The sequence below is a fragment of the Rhinatrema bivittatum genome, chromosome 12, assembly GCF_901001135.1.
Source record: "Rhinatrema bivittatum chromosome 12, aRhiBiv1.1, whole genome shotgun sequence".
NCBI classification, from domain to species: domain Eukaryota; kingdom Metazoa; phylum Chordata; class Amphibia; order Gymnophiona; family Rhinatrematidae; genus Rhinatrema; species Rhinatrema bivittatum.
Window position 1 is genome coordinate 73338863 of NC_042626.1, and position 21181 is coordinate 73360043.

Consider the following 21181-nt stretch of genomic DNA (forward strand, 5'->3'; position numbering starts at 1 on the left):
TATCTTGGGATACCAGGTACTCGCTCCTCGAGGGCCTGCTCTCCCTAATCTGGTGCCTGCCACTGAACATCTTCTGCCTGCCAAGACCTTCAACCATACAGCTGTCTGCTTCAGTGAGTACTAATCCTTTCAGTCTGTCTCACCTTCGGTTTCAGCGCTCTGTGTCTACATCCGGGACCTGTTCCTGCTACACCGCGCTGCCTATCACTTACTCGAGGACCCCTGGACTACTTCACTGGGTTACCTTCACTGCTGCCCGCTCCCCGGGCAGTACCATCGAGCTGTACAATAAATACAACTTCTCTGTGTCTGCGTGTATAGAGTCTAGCCTAGTACTGCGGTTCCTCACGGGGCTCCTCCCCATGGGAGTGGCCATCACCGCAATACCCAAGAATCCACTCCAACACCTCGTACCATAACACCCTGGACAAGCCATACCCTTGCTACCCTACGGCGATACTATCGGTGACTGTCAATGAGGAAAGACATGCAAGCTTATGTAGAGTCCTGCGCCAGGCAAAAACCTCCTGACGATCGTCCTTGGGGCCTGCTCCAACCTTTGCCCATTCCTGATGAGCCGTGGACACATTGCAACAGATTTTGTAGTCAACCTGCCCCTTTCTAATGGTAACAATACGATATGGGTTACTGTGGACCGGTTCTCAAAGATGGCGCACTTTGTTGCTCTTCCGGGACTGCCATCTGCTCCAGAGTTAGCCAAGCTCTTCGTTAAACACATTTTTCGTTTAAATGGGATGCTGAAACGTATAGTATCAGACAGAGGAGTCCAGTTCACCGCCAAGTTCTGGAGGGCACTGTGTCAAAAATTTGATATCTCTCTGGATTTGACATCTGCATACCACCCTCAATCCAATGGACAAAGAATGAACAGGACTCTTAAGCAATTCATCCGCGCATATGTCAACTTGAGGCAAAATGATTGGGCAGAGTTACTACCCTGGGCTGAATTTGCCTTGAATTCACATCCGGCATCCGCCACAGGATCCTCACCATTTCAGATTGTGTATGGTCGTCAACCATTTCCACTACTCCCATTACCATTGACCGGTACATCTCCAGCTATACAAGCTACAACTTATGAAATTCATCAACTCTGAATTCAGACCAAGGAGCTCCTTCATAAAGCTGGACAACGAGCAAAGAAATTCTATGATCTCCATCATCAAGCAGCTCCCCAGTTTAAGCTAGGAGATAAGGTATGGCATATAGGCATATAGGTAGAGCATATAGAAAAACATGATTTAATGGGACATAGTCAACATGGATTTACCCAAGGGAAGTCTTGCCTAACAAATCTGCTTCATTTTTTTGAAGGGGTTAATAAACATGTGGATAAAGGTGAACCGGTAGATGTAGTGTATTTGGATTTTCAGAAAGCGTTTGACAAAGTCCCTCATGAGAGGCTTCTACGAAAACTAAAAAGTCATGGGATAGGAGGCGATGTCCTTTCGTGGATTACAAACTGGTTAAAAGACAGGAAACAGAGAGTAGGATTAAATGGTCAATATTCTCAGTGGAAAAGGGTAAACAGTGGAGTACCTCAGGGATCTGTATTGGGACCGGTGCTTTTCAATATATATATAAATGATCTGGAAAGGAATACGACGAGTGAGGTTATCAAATTTGCGGATGATACAAAATTATTCAGAGTAGTTAAATCACAGGCAGACTGTGATACATTACAGGAGGACCTTGCAAGACTGGAAGATTGGGCATCCAAATGGCAGATGAAATTTAATGTGGACAAGTGCAAGGTGTTGCACATAGGGAAAATTAACCCTTGCTGTAGTTACACGATGTTAGGTTCCATATTAGGAGCTACCACCCAGGAAAAAGATCTAGGCATCATAGTGGATAATACTTTAAAATCATCGGCTCAGTGTGCTGCAGCAGTCAAAAAAGCAAAAAGCAAATAGAATGTTAGGAATTATTAGGAAGGGAATGGTTAATAGAACGGAAAATGTCATAATGCCTCTGTATCGCTCCATGGTGAGACCGCACCTTGAATACTGTGTACAATTCTGGTCGCCACATCTCAAAAAAGATATAGTTGCGATGGAGAAGGTACAGAGAAGGGCAACCAAAATGATAAAGGGGATGGAACAGCTCCCTTATGAGGAAAGGCTGAAGAGGTTAGGGCTGTTCAGCTTGGAGAAGAGACAGCTGAGGGGGGATATGATAGAGGTCTTTAAGATCATGAGAGGTCTTGAACGAGTAGATGTGACTCGGTTATTTACACTTTCGAATAATAGAAGGACTAGGGGGCATTCCATGAAGTTAGCAAGTAACACATTTAAGACTAATCGGAGAAAATTCTTTTTCACTCAACGCACAATAAAGCTCTGGAATTTGTTGCCAGAGAAGGTAGTGCAGTTAGTGTAACTGGGTTCAAAAAAGGTTTGGATAAGTTCTTGGAGGAGAAGTCCATTAATGGCTATTAATCAATTATACTTAGGTAATAGCCACTGCTATTAATTGCATCAGTAGCATGGGTTCTTCTTAGTGTTCGGGTAATTGCCAGGTTCTTGTGGCCTGGTTTTTGGCCTCTGTTGGAAACAGGATGCTGGGCTTGATGGACCCTTGGTCTGTCCCATCATGGCAATTTCTTATGTTCTTATGTTCAGTACCAGATATATTCGACTCAAGCTACCCTCAGTTCGTTTCACTCCGTGATATATTGGACCCTTCACCATCCTCCGACGTTTGGGACCTTTGACTTACAGCTTGAGGTTACCACCCTCAATGAAAATACATAATGCCTTTCACGTTTCACTTTTGAAACCACTTATCCTGATCCACAACCCCTTGATGCTGAAGATGACATAGCCTACAAGGTAGATGATATCCTGGATGTGCGTAAAAAAGGGAAGCACTGGGAGTACCTCATCTCCTGGGAAGGGTACGGACCAGAGGAGAACAGCTTGGAGCCTGCTGCTAACATACTGGACAAAGAGATGCTACATTGTTTCCACCTTGCTCATTCCAAGAATCCGAAACCCCCTGGGAGGGGTCCTAAGAAGGGGGGGTACTGTTGCGCCTGGTTGCAGGCAGCTGTGACCTATGCTGCTCACCTCCTTTCTCTACACAGCTCCAAGTCTGGACAGAATGGCGGCCTCCGCTTCCACATGCCGGCCCTCATGGGGGCAGCCATCTTTCATCCGAGGTTACTTAGGCATGCGCGCCCTCACCTGCCATCCTTTTAACTACGTCATGGCGGGAACCTCGGGGGCATCCCCACCGCATGACGTCACCCGCTCACGAAACAAACCCAGCTGACCATCTGAGCTACAAGTTAGCAGGGAATCTCGTCCTGCTAGTTCTGCTACCTTGGGACTTCCTCACTGACTACTGGGTGACCTAGGTACCCGCTCCTCGGGGGCCTTGCCACACTCAGGGCTATCCGCTCCTTGGAGAGCCATCTCTCTCTCTTCTCATTTAGTGAGTTCCTGCATTGTTCTCTTCTACTCCTGCTGATCCTGCTCCAGCCATCCTCGAGGCTTTGCCACCTCTGCCTCTACCCTCCCGGTGTGAGTACACTACCTTTGTGGCACGGATTCTCGGGTTACCCCGCTTGCGGACCACTACCGGTACAGCCAGCACAAGCAAGCCTAGAAAAGATATTCACCCGGACTCTCCGCACTGCAGAATTATACTGGACTGATCAGCTGATTCCAGCCTTCTCTGCTTGCTCTAGAGGATTTGTTGTTGTACAATAAAGTTGTCTCTCTGTTATATCGCTGCTGAGACCTTGCCTGTTGAGGTAAGGGCCCCCGGGCTCCTCCCTGTGGGCGGAGTCTTTGCTTGCCTCGACCCAAGGGCCCACTATTAAGTTCAAGACAAACCGAACATAACATGGTCACAGTCCTGGCAACCAGAAAAGCCTTAGAGATCCACAAGTTTTGTATCTCCGTATATCGGTTGCCTTCAGATAGGATGCCATTTGTAGAAAGAAAGGCAACTGTATGGAAAGAAATGTCCCCAACATAATCAAATAACATCATCATAACATATGGAATGAGCTGAGATACTGGGAATCTATTTACATTTTAAACCTACATCAGAATCTGTTAAGCCTGCTAAATAGGCTTGCCTTTGTGAAATATAAGATCTGGATAAAATCTTGTACTGGAAGAAAAACCTGAAGTGTAGTTCTTGTGTCCACCTATTCCATAAATCTTCTAAAGAGAAGGACTGCAAAGCAACTTGCAAGGATTTACGAAGAGAAGACAAAAGCGTTTCTACTAGGATCTTCCAAATCAAACCATTCTTGCATATCTCCTGCTTATCAGCACTGAGGTCTTTTTGATTTAAAGAATGCAAATTCTGCCTAATCTGCAAGTAGCTAAAGTGATCTACTCCCTGGTCACCTAATCTTTTGAACCTGCGCTGTGTTAGTACACCATTACCTTACTGCACTAGGAGTTAACTCTTTTGATTTAAGATGGGAGTAAGGGAAATGTGACTGAATGCCAAAGCTCATGTTTTTCTTGGGGGAGGAGCTATACAACAGGGAACAAACTCTGAGTAGTTGTGGGTCAAGGGTCAGGACTCTAGATCCCAGCCCTGCTGTGTTCAAAGTCAGACGAGGAAATCCCTGATCCTTCCCACCGGTTAGCTCTTCTGGAATGAAGGGCTCAGCTGCAGAGCGAGTTCCTCCCTGCAAAGACTCCTCTAAGTGTGATTTTACACGAAGACTGCCAGAAGTGCTCTCAGGCCATCTTATACAGTAAGCGTGACCCAGCAGCCAGCTCACATGCAAACCATTAATCACACACCCCCCAACCAAAAATAAAAGCCCCAAATCCCTAAGCCCACCCATGAAAAGCATTGCAAAGTAACACAGCCTTCCTGCCAGAGTCTCTAAAAGCCAGAAGCAGACTTGCCAAAGCTCCGGTGGCCCCCTGCTTCCCCCGGAAGGGTTTTATTACCCGCCTGCTCTCCGATCGCTGGGAAACTCTCTGTCGGAGCCTGGCCAGGAAAGCCCCCGAAATCCAGCCCAGTTCACAGTCCCTGTTTCTGTTGGCCACGAGCTGTCCGGAAAGAGTTCTGGCTCGCCGTCGCCACCTGCTGTTCCAACTGTGCAACTGCAAGCTCCCTATGCCCTCTTTCCTGCGGCTGAGCTTGTACCAAGGCAGCCAACGCCTTTTTGGGGCGGGGATCCAAACAAAGCATCCTACACCCCTGCCCCCTCACTCCAGCAATTTACTTACTACAGCTGCTGTGTGGAGCCCCGGCCCCAGTGGCTCTCCCCATTCTACTGCCCATGATTGGGAAGGCTCACTGTCCCCTTAGGGAGAAATTGCAGGAGAGTGGCATCCAAATGGCAGATGGCATTTAATGTGGACAAGTGCAAAGTGATGCATAGAGGGAGTTACCACCCAAGAAACAAGCTGATACAGTACAGGGCGCTCCGGTGGAGCGCACTGTTAACCCGTGATTAGACACGCGTTTTCAACACGCTAGCTTTATCCCTTATTCAGTAAGGGGTAATAGCGTGTCGAAAATGCTCGTCCAACCCCCCCCCCCCCCCCGAACCTAATAGCGCCCGCAACATGTAAATGCATATTGAGGGCCCTATTAGGTATTCCCCGCGATTCAGTAAATAAAATGTGCAGCCAAGCCGCACAGTTTATTTTAAGAAATTAGCACCTACTCAAAGGTAGGCGTTAATTTTTGCTGGCACTGGAGAAGTGCACAGAAAAGCAGTAAAAACTGCTTTTCTGTGCACCCTCCAACTTAATATCATGGCAATATTAAGACGGAGGTCCCGAAAGTTTAAAAAAAAAAAAGAAAAAAAAATTTTGAAATAGGCCCGCGGCTCGAAAACCGGACGCTCAATTTTGCCGGCGTCCGGTTTCCAAACCCTGTGGCTGTCAGCGGGCTCAAGAACCGACGCCAGCAAAATTGAGCGTCGGCTGTCAAACCCGCTGACAGCTGCCGCACCTGTCCGAAAAGATGCGTTAGGGACGCACTAGTGTCCCTAGCGCCTTTTTTTACCGCCGGCCCTAATTTAAATAAATTAAATTACTGTATCGTGCGCACAGGAGAGTGTCCTGGGCGCTTGCCCGCTGTCCCGCGAGTTTTACTGTATCGGCCCGAAAGAGATCTAGGTGTCACAGTGGATAATACACTGAAATTGTCAGCTCAGTGTGCTGTGGCGATCAAAAAAGTAAACATGTTAGGAATTATTAAGAAGGGAATAGCAAATAAAATGATGGATGATATAATAACTCTGTATCGCTCCATGGGAGACCACTCCTTGAATACTGTGTGAAATTATGGTCGCCGCATCTAAAAAAGGATATAGTTTCACTGGGAAAGTTACCGAGAAGAGTGACAAAAATGATAAAGGGGATGGAACTGCTCCCCTATCAGGGGAGCAGTTCAGCTTGGAGAAGACGGCTGAGGGAGATATGACAGATGTCTATAAAATAATGAGTGGAATAGAATGGGTAACTGTGAGGTATTTACTCTTTCAAAAATTATAAAGACTAGGTGACATTCTATGAAGTTAGCAAGTAGCACATTCAAAACAACTTGGAGAAAATTCTTTTTCACTCAACGCACAATTAAGTTCTGGAATTCAATGCTGGACAATATGGTTAAGGCAGAAGCTGGAGTTTCAGTGCCAGGTCCTGGAGGCAGGATTTATGCACTGAAAACATGCTTTTTGCACTGAAAACATGCTTTTAGCACAAATGATTTGTGTGTATAAATCATGTTTTACTGTACACTAAGCCTCTTCTTTGTGCATATTTCCTGGTTTGTGGGCATTTTTAAATTCCTGATGCATTTGCTTGGCAGTAGATTACTGCACTGGGAGTTTTAAAAAAATTAGCATGTTAAGAAATTGTGCACAGAATGTCAGTTTTTTTACATTGGCCTCAGAGAAACGACGGGGTATTTTCCCTTTGAAAGTCTGCATGAAGTATATGCATTAAAAATGCATCTGCACAGTTTGCAGTTACACAGGTTGTTGTAAAATGTTTTCCTTAATGTGCACTGCTCTCTCTCTGGTGTTTTTCTGCAGGGGGGAAGAGCTCCTGAAAGTTGATGGCAAACCGATAAGTTAGCCAAGTATGGAGGGCCCGGCTCCTGCTCGTTTGTTGACCTTGCTTTCTAGGTGTCTGGGTGGACAGATGTGAAAAGGTGGATCTGGTTTGTGATATTTTCCGAGCCTGTTTTGCAGTTTGGTTCACCTGTTGCCCACACCTCTCTTTATCTGAGCATCCACTGAAGGTGGCTCAGGGCTCTCCCGTTGTCTCTGGAGGGAGGCAGATGAATGCACTGGCTCCAAGTCCAGGGCAGGAGCCCATTTCTCCAAGCAGCTCCTGCCTCTGGATGTCTCGTTTGCTGCTGCACATCCAGGAAGCATTCTCCACGCGCTCCTTACCTTCCACACCTCTCATGGCAGGCCAAAGCAAGCAAAGGCCAGGGTTACATGAATAGTCACCTTTTATTCAATTTCTCTTTCAATACTGTACAAAGGGATAATAAAAATACTATTCACACTTTTTCTTACATTGCCAGAGGACGGACCTTTATAATTTCATGTACACACACGCACACACACTTAAAAAGAAGGCAAATGCTATCCAGACACTGGAGGAAAAACGTCCCCTCTACAAAGCAGGAACAGAGTCTACAAAATTGAGTTCAGCTAACTGAAGGCTCTTTGCATGCACACACATTTATTTAAAAATATGGATATTATATTTAACTACCAATGTAATATCTCACTGCAAAGAAAAAACAATCATATTACATGTGATCAGATGTGGAGCCCTGTAATTGCAACTTGATGTCCCTGCTCAGGCAGCAGTACCCCCCCACCCCAGTTTAACAGGATTTATTCAGGGAGGTGCCCCTTTGTTAAATTATTAGTTTTTAAAAACAAAGAATGCCTCCACCTGCAGCGAAGCTGATCAGAGCTTCTGGATGAAATCCTGACAGTACATCCCTGGGGATTCATTGAGAGAGCGAAAGAGAGAAAATGGACTGAAGGTCCCAGCAGGCTGCGATGACCCCTCGACCTTCACGTCCCACGCTGCGCCCAAGCCCGGGCTCCGTGGAGATGTCAAAGTGCACGGTCCTTAATGATCATTTTGTCAGCATTAAGTAAAGCACCTACCGTAGTTTACTTCAATATACTTTTAAATAAAAATAAAAAGGCACAAGCACAAAATTCACTAAAACTCCCTTTGAAAGCAGTAGTTGTGTGCAAGTATGCAGGAGGTACCGTAGCAATCTTACCCGACAGCCAACCTTTCCCTCTGCCTGGATTCCTATGCCTTTTATCCTGCTAATCAACTTTCATAGATCTCAAACTTTAATGAGGTTTTTTTTCTCAGCTTCAATTCTCTTTGAGCTTGATTTCAATTTTTAAAGTGAGTTCCAGCAGACGCCCCCATACACAGGACATTTGTGCACCAGGAAAAGAGGGTGAGGCATCTTAGGTGTGTGCAGACAACCATACTTGTCAGTAATGCATACAAAACTTGGCGTCCCCAGAAAAAAACTTAAAAAGTACCTGGAAATATGAAAGTGCACTAGCACAAGTTAACCATTATCCAAACAAATCAGGAAAACAGGGTCCAGGCCTCTGCTATGTGTGACCTGAGACACTGCCACTGGCACGCCACATCCAGATCAAGCAGCAACAGCACATATGTGTGCACACTCCACTTACTGTTCCTTTACATGGGACAGTCCCTGGACATGGTGGTGGACTTGGCTTTGGCTCACAGAGAGAACAGGAGGCCTGGAAGTAGTGGAGGCCTCTTCCCTTTCAGCATTTGACCAGCAAAGGACCTCCCTCAGGTTGCCTGGCACAACTTTCAGGACATAGAGAATGAAGTCTCCCAAACATGCAACAATGGCACCACCTTGTGTCCACTGAGCAGATTGCAGCTGGACAGTCCTTATAAACTGAGTTTTTATCATAAGAGCTGGTGAAACAGATGTCCACTCCTTCAACGCCTCCTTCCCAAATTTTTACCTCAGTGTTTCAAATGCTAAAGTATCTTCAAAACCGATTCCACTGCAAGCTACCTGCTCCTGCTGCCTTGTCCGATAGTCCCTAGCCCCCTGATTCATAATAAAAATGTTCCATAATTTGGTTTCAACCAATCAAGTCACATAACCAAAATACAAAGTGTGGGGTTAACAGTGACATCACTTGAATTTCAGATAAAAGCAAGAAGTGGCTGCAGTTCCTGGTGCTTGAACGCCATCTGCCGGCGTGCATCTAACAAGGCTGAAACTATGGGGCTGAGTGAGCAGAGCCCTGGCCATAATCTGGAGCCACCAGAGCCTCTCTCATCCATGGGTGTCCCCCCACCAGCACCCTTTTCCATTCTTTGCAGGACACTCCTGGAAATCCATATTACACCTTACCAGCTCCGGAAGGAAGCACAAGCATTAGGAAGCGCACTAGCAGTAAATGTCATAGACTGAGATCGTACCCAATGTCCTCTGGCTTACGGGTGAAATTAATTCCTGTAGCAGTACGCAAGGGGCAAACTCATTTAGACACACTGACCCAACAGCCTGCAAGAGTGACGAGGGGAGGCTGTAAGTTTCCCACTGTGGACAGTATCTCTAGGATCTGACTTTTGCAGCAGGAAACCCCTGGTCACCCGGGTTCTTCTAGCCTGGCTCAATACATCTATTTCTTTCCCTCCCCAGTTTTCTGGCTAAATCGTAAAATAATAATATGCAGTCACGCCATGTCCAGCAGCATTCCCAGGCACTTTGCATCCACCTCTGGGGTGGAAAGTCTACTCGTTCCAAAAGGCAGGAACAGTTTTGTTGACATGATTATCCCAAATCCATTAAACTGCGGAGGGAATAAACATCACATCGAGTCAATGATTTTGGCTCAAGAATGCTATAAACAGAACACTATACCATTCTCAGGATTTAAGCAAAAGTACATTCAAATCTAATTTTGGAGGATTTTAACTGTGGATGTCAGTGTACTTCTGGGCTCTCCAGAAAGGTGGCAATCTAAGAACAGGAGCTTGGAGCAGAACCCCAGACCAAAAAGGAAAAGCTACCACCACAGGTTCTTCTCGGCCGGCAGAATAGAACACAAGTCTAAGGCTCCGCCTACATCTAGGCAGATAAGGGCGCTGTCTTGCTGTTTATCATCAACAAGATATGTGGGACCAATCTATAAATATTCCAAAGTGCAGGTACAATATAGAGAGCTGAAAAATGCCTCAGAGGAGACGCGCATTCAACAAAAGATACCACCTTTACCATGTGAAAAGTGAGACAACTTTAAGGGAAAAGGGCTGCTACCGAGCTTACCACAATTATTAAGCGACTTTTTAAACCCCATTTCCAATTAAATTTATGAAATCCCCAAAAATGCAATTTATAAGTCAGCAACTGAATTTCAGGGAATTGGTGTGCTGCATTCCTGCCCACTTCCACTGCTCTACAGAGAACACAAGCCGCCAGCAGCACCTCTTACAGAAGCCAGATCATCACTGTCCTGCTTGTCACGCTTGATGTGGGCACAGCGACACTCTTACATAGGAGAGGCAAGTGTGGGATTCCCAGACCAGGCTCATCCTCGCATTGCTGGCATTCCAAGCTCTCTCTGAACTTTCTGATTACACAAGTCATGAGAAAACGTTACTCGGAACAAGATGGCAGCCTTGTAGGGGCGGCTGAATGCTTAAACGCATCCAACCCTGTCCCTTTTAAGTTAGCTTTCACTCGTACAGACTGCCAGGGAGCCAGAATTATTCCCCATATTGCTCCCTCCCTCCGAGCTACTCTGAGGACCAAGTGGATCGCTTACACATGCCCAACGTATGAGAAAAGGAAATCAAGAGTCACCACCAGAAATATGCAAGGTGGAGTGTGAAAAGGAAAGTCCACAGAACCCTTAGCAGAGAAAGTCCAGGAAACCCCAGCAGGAATGGCTAGAAACATGATTGGTGCATGCTGAGAGGGAAGTCTGCGGCTGATTCTGCTGCAGACTGTTAGCTCAGTCCTATCAAGCTCTTGTTGATCTGGTGCTGGCCTTTCTGACTACCGGTTGTCACCATCCAGGGATCCGAGGCCCCATACTTTCCTTACATCCTGTTTGCGTGCAGCCTCCTCGGATTCAGAGGCAAGAAGGGGACAAGGGAAGCGTCAGCAACCCGATTACCGCTGGACAGAAGAAGCACAACCTCCTCACCTCCTGGATAAAACTCCCCAGACCATTTCTGATCAACATGAAATGACCAGGGGACCCCAGCAAACACCCCCCTTTCCTTGCCAGGCCCCGAGCAACTCTCCAGTAGCTGAAAAGTCAAAGCTTACTGAAGGGGCATGGGTCTTAGGTGGTCCACGGCCTGAAGCCCACCTTCCCACAGACAGCTCCCTACGTCCGAATCAAGGTGTCTCCTGGCCCTCCAATGACGAGGCTGCGCCAGGGAGAAGCGTTCAAATCTCCCAGCAGCAGACAGATGTTCTGCTCTTCACAGTCCTGCCCATACCCGGCACAGGGGAGGGGCAAGGTCCCGCCCTAATATTTGTTGATGCCAAAGATTCGGACTCCGTGCAGCTGTGGCAGTTTGGGGATCAGCACGCTCATTAGGGAAAGGGTGTTGATGATGAAATGTATACGGTCGTACTTGGTGTAGAAGCTGGTCAGGAAATATCTGAGGGAGACAGTGAAAGAGACTGTGATTCTCATTACAGTACAAATGTTAATACTGTCCCAGCTTCTAATCACGTTTGGGGAGAGGAGTTCTCCACCCCTAAGCCACAAAAACCACAGCCTGGTCTCTTTAATCCTCTGTGGTCCTGCTAAAGGTGCAGCTCCCACTCCCCATATTAAACCCTTTTCCAAACACATTTTCATGTTATAACCTAGATTACAGATCCTTCTCCTGATCCTGAAAACATTGATAATTTTAAATTACACATCTTATCTACAGAGTACTCTACAATGTTCCTCCCTAATTCTCTTATTTAATAGACTGTAAACTCTAGGTGGAAGGGACTGCCCCTTATGTGTATTTGTACAGCAATGTGTATGTCTAACAGCACTATGAAAATAATTAGCAGGTGCATGGGCAGAGCTGTGTGTGTGGGGGGGGGGGGGTCTCAATATGCCCGAGATGCATTGACAGAGCTGTGTGTGAGGGTCTCAGTACTGGAATAGCAGAGGGTGCAGCAGGGCAGGAGTGAGGTGTAATGGAAGAGCTGTGTGTGAGGGTCTCAGTACTGGAATAGCAGGGAAGATGCAGGACAGTAGTGAGGTGCATTGGCAGAGCTGTGTGTGTGAGGGTCTCAGTATTGGAATAGCAGAGGGTGCAGCAGGGCAGGAGTGAGGTGCATTGACAGCTGAGTGTGAGGGTCTCAGTTCTGGAATAGCGGGGAGTGTAGCAGGGCAGGCATGAGGTGCATTGGCAGGACTGTATGTGGGGATCTCTATATGGGAATAGCAGAGGGTGCAGCAGGGCAGGAGTGAGGTGCATTGACAGAGCTGAGTGTGAGGGTCTCAGTACTGGAATAGCAGAGGGTGCTACAGGGCAGGAGTGAGCTGCATTGGCAGAGCTGTGTGTAGGGTTCAGAACTAGGATCTTAAAGTAAAAGTCTGCTCTCTCTTTAGTCTGTGCCAGTAAACCTTCCTTTTCATGAACAAAAATCCTGACTACAGCCATCATTTTAATTAAAGGCACTGATTTTGTGTGTGTGTGTGTGTCCAGCCTCTGGTGACTGGGCACAAACCCTCCAAGAAAACACTCACAGTATGATGGGGGTGATGGTCAGAAACTTGCGTGAAGCTGTGAACTGGACTCCATAGTCCATCTGCTCCCAGTGGGTGAGCAGGCGGGCCTTGCCCTGGTCTGGCGTTTCGAAGGGCGTTCCTTTCACCGTATGCAGGAAGATATACATACCCTGGGGAGAGAGGGAAGACAGGAAGAGCCATAACCTCGGCAGCTGCTAGAGGTCACAGAGCATGGCTCAGATACAGGCTCCTGGGCCTGCTGCCTCTGCCAGAAGATCTGCTGTGCTGAGCATGCTCTTGTAGCCATGGGGACAGGCCAGGGCTCTATACGCAGGAAACATTTCAGCCTAGCAGCCCTTGGTTTTCTTTCTGCTGAATAGGAGATCGGGGGGGGGGGGGGGGGGGGGGGGGGGGAGTTTGTTGGGTTTTTTTTTACCCTTTCCAAGCCTTGTTATCAGTGCGGGCTGGTTAATATTCTCTCTGCTCCTGACTCACGTGATTTGTCTCTCAGGGACATTTCACTTGTCTGGTGCCCAGTGTCAACATTCACCAGGGCCCAGTATTCCTCGGGTGCCTGGCTCCACCTGCACCAGATCAGCCAAGAACCTTTTTACAGACAAAAATGGACAAAATGTCCTTCTAGGGCTTGAGATCTGCATGAGGTCAGGCCTGCAGCTTGTAAAGGGTCTGCTCCCTCCATTGCTTGCATCCCCACATGTGACACATGGCTGCCAAGTCCCCTTACCATGTTGTGAATGATGTTGGTGAGGGTCCAGACGACGGGAACGCTGAAGCAGGGGATGCTGAGGAGGACCACATGCAGGAGGCCGATGGCCAGAACGTAGGACAACCAAATGCCCCTGCTGTTCATCACCCGTGTGTTGGGGTTCACCTCGCTGTGAGCCGTGCCCACATTCATTGTGGCTCCCGGTGTCGGTGTCGTCTCAGCAGCCTGCAAGAGACAAAAGAAGTCATCATGTCCAACACTGGGGGGGGAAAACCCCAAAACAGTCTCAGCATCAGCAGGGGGCCTGGTCATGGCATAGGCCTTCCCTCATTATCACTGCATGGCATCTCCTGCAGCGAGAATGAAAACTCAGCTACCACACAATCTGCAACAGGGAGAGGCACCTGCTGACTCCACAGCCCTAAGGCATCATCCTCTGGCCTGGGCAGCAGATGCAGCTCTTCCTCCAGCTCCTTCCAGCTGTGCTTCCCCACTCCCAGGAGCACGATTTGGTTCTCCCTAAGATCATTCCCAGCCCCAGGATGGATTGGCGTCCAGATCGCCTGCTTGGCAGCAGACGTCTAATTCACTGCTGGCTCTCGGCTGCCCCCTGCCACCACACCCCATACGGCAAATAAATTTCCCCATGTGTCAAACTATCAGCAACTCCCTCTCCCCACCCTCTTCCTAGCACTCCCTAAATCTGTTACAGTGATGACTTTCCTCAGCTCTGCTAGCAGGCACCTTCCGGTCCACCCTGCTCATTAAAGCTTAGGTTTAACCAGGAGCCCTCAACGCAGGTCCCCCAACCTTACTGGAGGCTCAGTTTCATTTGCAACACTGCTGCTCCGTGCAGGTCAGTCCAGTATTTCATTCCCATCATCTTGCCACCAGGAATTGTATTTATTTATTTATTTAAAATCTTTTCTATCCCGTCGCTCAGTAATATGCCGTCACAACGGTTCACATGGAGGCACATATAGTAAATTGTACATGCATCTGTTCCTATTTTTGGCAAAGCTCGTTAACATAGTTTCATAATAATGGCTAATAGTTCAATGTTGTCTACTCTGTCCTTTAACTACAATAAAAACTCTGTTAGATTATACATTCAAGTTAAAAGGTGCAATAAACAAACCGAAACATACATACGTATATCTTCCGTGTACATCCCATGCATTTTTTAAAATTCTTTAGTGTTGCAGGGTGGCTGGGGCCGCAGAGAGGAGAGGATGTTTGTGGACAGGGGGATGCGCAGCAGGCTCTCTCATACAGCCAAAGTCCCCAGGGCTGTGCTTGGCCTGCCAGCAGTGTTTCACCATTCCCGACCACTCCCCCAGTCCCTTTCTTGTGCAATTCAGGACATGCTTTGCTCCAAATACCCAGCTATTCAGACTGTAAAGACAGAATCCTCCTCAGCAAGTCTTGCTTAAATACAGGTCAAATATAAATTGCTCCAGTTAATCCATATATATTGCTGTCCCACACTAGAACACCAAATCCACAGCAAGGGTGCTTTAATCCTCCTGGTTTTACTATGATCCACACATCTTTGTATCTGCACTGAGGATGGATCACAGAGAATTAACCTTACCCCCATGTTATACAGATTCTCAATCTATGCCAAAAGGCCAAGAAGGGACCATCGTCAGCCCAAGCCCCTGTGCTTGGATCTCTGCCAAAAGAAGACTGAGAAGTAATCTAGACAATGCACCTCATTCCTGCCCTGCAGCACCCCTGCTAATCCAATACTGTGACCCCCATACATAGCTCTGCCAATGCACCTCACGCTTGATTGCAACACTTCCTGCTGTTCCATTGCTGAGACCCCATACTCAGCTCTGGCAAGGCACTTCACTTCTGCCCTGCTACACACCCTGCTATTCCAGTACCGAGACTCTCACACGAGCACCTCCACACACAGCTCTGCCAACGCACCTTACGCCTGCCCTGCAGCACCTCTTGCTATTCCAGTTCTGAGACCCTCACACAGCTCTGCCAATGCACCTCACTCCTGCTCTGCAGCTTCCCCTGCTATTCCAGTACTGAGACCCTCACACACACACACACACACACACATAGCTCTGGCAATTCACTTCACTCCTGCCCTGCTATTCCAGAACGAGCACCTCCACACACAGCTCTGCCAATGCACCTCACTCCTGCCCTGCAGCACCCCTAGCTATTGCATTCCTGAGACCACATACACAGCTCTACTAATGTATCCTACTCCTGCCCTGCAGCACCCTCTGCTATTCCAATACTGAGACCCTCACACACAAACACACACACACACAGCTCTGCCAATGCACCTCACTCCTGCCCTGCTGCATCCCCTGTTATTCCACTACGGACAGTCCAAATGCTACAGTCAGCTTTTCACCTCTTTTATGTGCCTCTGGTTTGTTGAAATCTTGACAGACAATTAAGTTGTTGCCTTTTTGGGTTCAGTGGGAGTCATTTGCTTTAATCCAATCAGCCAACCCCGATGTCTAACCCCTCCCCATACTCTGCCCTGTAACTCCAACAGGCCAAAGCAGGCGTGACCACAGCATGCACCCTGCTCTCGCTCTCTCTCTCTCACCTCCAGGTCCCGTCAGCTGACACTTCCTGCTTATTACACGCCCCCCACCCCCCCCATTTGGACAATGCAAGACATTTTAGTCAAGGCTCCCCAAAATCTGGTTCGCTGGATAGAGTGTGTGAGTGGGACAAACATATTCCAGCAAACCCAAGTAAGAGCAAATGGTCACCCGGAACAGGTTCTGCAATATTTAAAGAGCTGAGTGCAGCAGAAGCTCTTCAAATCAGTCCCCTGCAGGAACAAGAGGAAGGCCAACACATTCCACTCAGAGCTCTGTATCTCTATCACCAGCTGAGAACAGGGATCAAGTCCCCCATCACCTTATATCTGCATGCACTGTCTCAACTGTATCCAGCTCTATCTCATGCATGGTCATTGAAATGATTCTAATCCTTCTTTTCCTCTGATTGTTGAGGGGTCTGAATATAAAGACCCATCTCTCTTTGACAGAGTGGGGAGTGCCCCTATGGAGATGTTATCTCAGGGAGGGAAGAAGGGAGATTCTATGACAGAGCAAAGCTACTAGGACAAGTTTCCAAGCTATGTACACCTAATGGACTTTTAATTGGATTAATCTGACAGAATATATGAATCCAGGAATTTTTAGTTTCAGGCGTGAGCTGCAACGCATGTAAAATTGTCATGCCAAAAAAGTTATTTAAATCTGACTCAGTCTAGAACACAACCAGCCCAGCATCTCAGAGCCAGGAGAGCATTTCCAAGATGAGACCCAGCTTGAGAACTTGAGTCATGAAGGGGATGCTGGAGTCAAAGGAGTTATTCTGGCAGAATGATTTTCCACCAAATGTTCAGTTTCCTGTCTGAAATGAGATGGAGATGGAGGTGGTTGTGGTCTCTGGGATACTCTCAATCTTCCTAGCACCCTGAGCAATTGTAGTCCTAGAGGGCCAAACACTAGTGAAGCTTTCAGAACATCCCTAAGTTAAAACTCACTGCTTCACAAGACGTGGCGTTTACAAAATATTCCTGAGCTTCAATTACAAGTTAAGATATTGCATCAAGCAATATAGAAAGTAACCATCGCTAAGGTTTTGCTGCTAACTGTGAACGCCCCCTAAAAAGTCACACATAGGGGGTCATTCACTAAGCATTTTTCCCATAGCCCTACCACAATCGACCTACAAATTCCCCTCCGCTTACACAAATCCACAAGACCTACCAGAGAAGCATACAGAGGATCCCTCCATGTTCCCCCTACTAAAACCACCATTCACAGCACCTTAAGAGATCGAGCCTTTTCCACAGCAGGCCCATCTTTATGGAACTCCATCCCCCCAGATCTCAGAAATGAGCCATGCCTCCTAACCTTTAGGAAAAGACTTAAGACATGGCTGTTCAGGCAAGCTTTCCCGAACTCCACCTAACATGCCTCACCAATAACTACTCTACACAGCAGCTATATATATTGTATAATGTATATATTGTATACTTGTATATAATTAACTTCTTCTATCTCTCTTTATTTCCTCCACCCCAGTTCAATAGTCCTTGTTAATTGTAACTGCATCTCTTCATCACGTTTATCTAGGTTCTTTGTTGTATTCATTGCACCCCTGTTTTTTATGTAAACCGACATGATGTGAGCTCTTCATGAATGCTGGTATAAAAAAAAAACCTTAAATAAATAAATAAATAAATAAAACAGACACAAAATAGAAGAAAACCTTTAGTAGATGACGCCCATAGTTTGGAATATTTGCTTAAAAATGTAAGACCAACATGTGGAAAGAATTTTAAAAGGACGGCTGCGTTTTGTGTCAGGTCTCCCCCACAAGTAAGGTGGCGTCTGAGGGCAGAAAATCAAGGATCGCCAATTTCCTCCTGTTTTTTATATTTAACAATTTTTATTGCTTTTTCCCAATTACACTGAATTACATGACAATTTGCGAGATACAGTGTTTCTTCAGCATCCCACAACAAGAAGCAATACACGGTTACAGATCAATGTATTAAACCTCCCATTTCCTCCTGTTTCTATCACCAAAGGGAGCGGACATCATTGATGAAAAAAAAACCCCGAAACAAATAGCAATAAGCACAATATCCTGTAAATCTGTATTTATTTATTTTTGCTGTGGATTTGGGGAGGTAAATAAATAGAGGAGTCGGGTACTAAAACTCAATCTGATTTTTATACCTGACCATTCATGGGGGGGTAGAAAATGCTCCACATATATTGAATAGGACTGAAGTGTGTCCTTCAGAATTATACGCGCAATGTTTGAGACTGGAGCAAGGCGCACAGCTTCTCCCTCACGAGCAACAGATGCCAGCGAGGACGTACAAAGATGAGAAAGGTGATCCGGGCTACTCTAGTTTTGAGCTTTGTCTTAAGTGTTTCCTTTTGACCTTGACCCCCTTTATTCATTTTGATGTAAATGCAAATATCTCTAACCTGCCAAGGACTCGATTCCCTTCGGAACTGATTTGGTTTATCTTTCAAGCTGGTGAGTTTCACAGAGAGCTCAGCCCCGCAGTTCAAAGGCATTGGATAGCGAGGGAGTAAAAGGAAGCCCCTCTTTGGGGATTTTAATGCCAGCCAGTACCCTGTGCCAACTGGAAGCTAAGGGGCACTGCTGGGAGGAGTCAGTCTCCACCGATCCCGATTCTGGGACATCTGTTCACTGCCGAGCCCCAGGACCAACGGCAGGGAAGTTTTACAGACAAACACAGGCTATAGGGAATGCCGGGGGGGGGGGGGGGGGGGGGATGGGGACGGTAGTAACTGCATCTCCATTCAAGTGACTGGAAGTCCACAGCTTTCTCACTATAATCCACTCATGTGCAGGCTATTCTGAAATACTCTCAGTCAGGGCATCATTGAAAATTCATACATCAGTATCGACAAGAGACTCCAAACTACAGACATCTGCATGTGTCAGCACTAACAGTGTGTGTGTGTGTGTGTGTGTGTGCATGCATGTCTGCATGTACATGTATAAGCAGTGTATATATGCATTGCATGTATAAGTTGTGTCTATGTTTGTGTTTCTGGACACCAGCAGTGTGTTGGCATGCATGTCCATGTGTACATGTATCAGCAGTGTGTGTATATACATATAACAGGTATGAGCAGTGCATATATGTGTGCATGCATGTTTAAGTGCACACATATGAGCAGTGTATGCATGTACACACGAGCAGTGTATATAATCTGCATGAACATTATAAGCAATGCATACATGTGTGTGTGCATACATGTACACTTATAAGCAACGCATATATGCGTGTACATGAACAGTGCAAGTATGTTCACATATACACGTATGAGCAGCGTGTACATGTATGAGCTGTGCATGCACATTCATGTGTACACGCATGAACATTGTCTATATGTCTGAGTGTGCATGCTTGTTGCTGGACTCCGGCAGTCTGTGTGCATACACGTCCGTGTGTACACGTATGAGCAGCGGATGTCTGTCTGCCTGTCTGTCTGTACTCACCGGTGGTTAGGGGGGGCAGCGGTGACACTGAGCGCTGTAGTCGGGCCCCGGGCTTCGCCCCTCCCCCCCCCAAACTATCCTATCCCTGGTTTCCCACGGACCTCCGGTCTCCGGTCGCTGGTTCTTCCCCTTCCTCTGGTTTGTTTTCTTTCTCCGTCTCAGCTGACAGCGCAGCAGCTTCCCCGGCGCCGTAACGTCACAAACACGCGCCCGCCCGCCCGCGGCCTGCCGGGAACTGTAGTCCCGAGCCGTGACGTCAGGCTGAGTCCTCTCCTCCCTCCGCTGCGGCCCCAGGGTAAAGTGTTCCCCGGCTCGTCTGTAGGGGAACAGCACCGGGACAGCCTGCAGGAAGCTCCTTATTCCTGTCTGTATGTTTTAAGTCTTGATACTATCGTTTTAAATTGTTTGTTTTATGTTTATTGTATTATGAATGCAATTCGGTTAGCCACTTTGGATAAATGAAGCAAACAAATCTTTTTAAATACATAAAATTGTTGTATTCAAGTGTGCATCTTTTGAATATGGCCACACTCGCTGTTCTCCTTGCCAGTGGCCCGACAACCACTGCCGCTGTTGCTCCTGGGTCTTCCTGTTTTTGATGTAACCGAGTGGCTGCAGATGACAAACAGGAGAACACCACCCACTGTGGTGGAAGTAGAAAGCACCTTTGAAAAGGTGACTTTTCACATCAGGAAGGGAAGAGGAAGTGAGAAGTTATATGTCCAGAGAGGCCTTCCAGGAAGATGGCCTTAAGACTACCATCTTGCCAACCTACTTCCTGGGCTAAAGTCCGAAAGTCCATTGCATAATCTGCCAAGGAGCGAGCCCCCTGACGAAGTTGCAGCAGATCAGATGTAGCTGTGGCTACTCGGGCGGGCTCATCAAAGGCCTGGCGGAAGTTCGTGATGAACTTTTGTAAATCCGTTAGCGAAGAATCATTGTTTTCCCAAAGGGGAGAAGCCCATTATAAGGCTTTCCCATCAAGCAGGGACAGGATATACGCCACTTTCACCGCATCCGAGGGAAACTGCCGAGGCAATAAGGAGAACCGCACAAAACATTGGTTCAGGAAGCCGCGGCAGGTCCTTAAATCCCCAGCGTAGCGGGAGGGTGCCGGCAGCTGCGTCACTGAAGAGTCTTGGGCCTCGGGTACTGGGTCTGGGGCAGAGGCAGCCCGGACATCCAACCAGGCCGATAACTCCCCTATTGAACCAGTAAGGACCTCAAGGTACTGCTTTTGATTCTGCAGCTGCTGGGCCAACCCAGGCAGGTCCAAGGGGACAGGCGCATCCGCCGAGTCCATGGCCTTGCAATCTGTTATGGGAGTCTCTGTTTAGTGAACCCTTGGGCCAACCCACTGGAGACTGGGAAAGATGGTCAATGTCTCTAATGAACAGCAGGCCGGGAGGCAGATGTTCAGGTAGGACGTAGATGCTCTTTACCCTGGAAGCTGGTACTCCCCCAGGAGGAGCCCTTAGGGGCCCGGCCGCTGGGACTTAGGTGGCTTCACCCTTGGAAGCCGAAGGCCCCCTGGGAGGAGCCCGTAGGGGCCCGGCCGCTGGGACTTAGGCGGGTAGTGGGTCAGGTAACTGGAACCAGACTAGGACAGTAGCAATACTGTAACTGGGTACGGGTTCTGGAACCAG

The 21181-nt window shown here is 47.5% G+C and overlaps 2 protein-coding genes across 4 annotated transcripts in view; both read right to left on the minus strand.

Moving 5' to 3' along the window:
• GSDMA (gasdermin A) overlaps positions 1–5108 on the minus strand; it is a 61894-nt gene extending 56786 nt beyond the window's left edge. The window contains exon 1 of the mRNA XM_029572468.1: positions 4950–5108. The gene's annotated coding sequence lies outside the window, so the exon portion shown is untranslated. The remainder of the gene's footprint in view (positions 1–4949) is intronic.
• A 2350-nt stretch (positions 5109–7458) lies between these two features.
• ORMDL3 (ORMDL sphingolipid biosynthesis regulator 3) lies at positions 7459–19713 on the minus strand. 3 transcript variants are annotated; one of them, XM_029572469.1, is made up of 5 exons: positions 19536–19713; positions 14640–14882; positions 13506–13712; positions 12779–12930; positions 7459–11684 (listed from the first exon to the last, which is right to left on the minus strand). In XM_029572469.1, the coding sequence occupies exons 2-5, from the start codon at positions 14661–14663 to the stop codon at positions 11549–11551; spliced, it is 519 nt and encodes a 172-aa protein (XP_029428329.1). In that variant the 5' UTR covers positions 14664–14882; positions 19536–19713; the 3' UTR covers positions 7459–11548. The 3 variants fall into 3 exon arrangements, with proteins under 3 accessions (XP_029428329.1, XP_029428331.1, XP_029428330.1); XM_029572471.1 differs by having other exon boundaries at positions 14636–14882; XM_029572470.1 differs by lacking the exon at positions 14640–14882 and having other exon boundaries at positions 19536–19710.
• Between the last annotated feature and the right edge of the window lie 1468 nt (positions 19714–21181).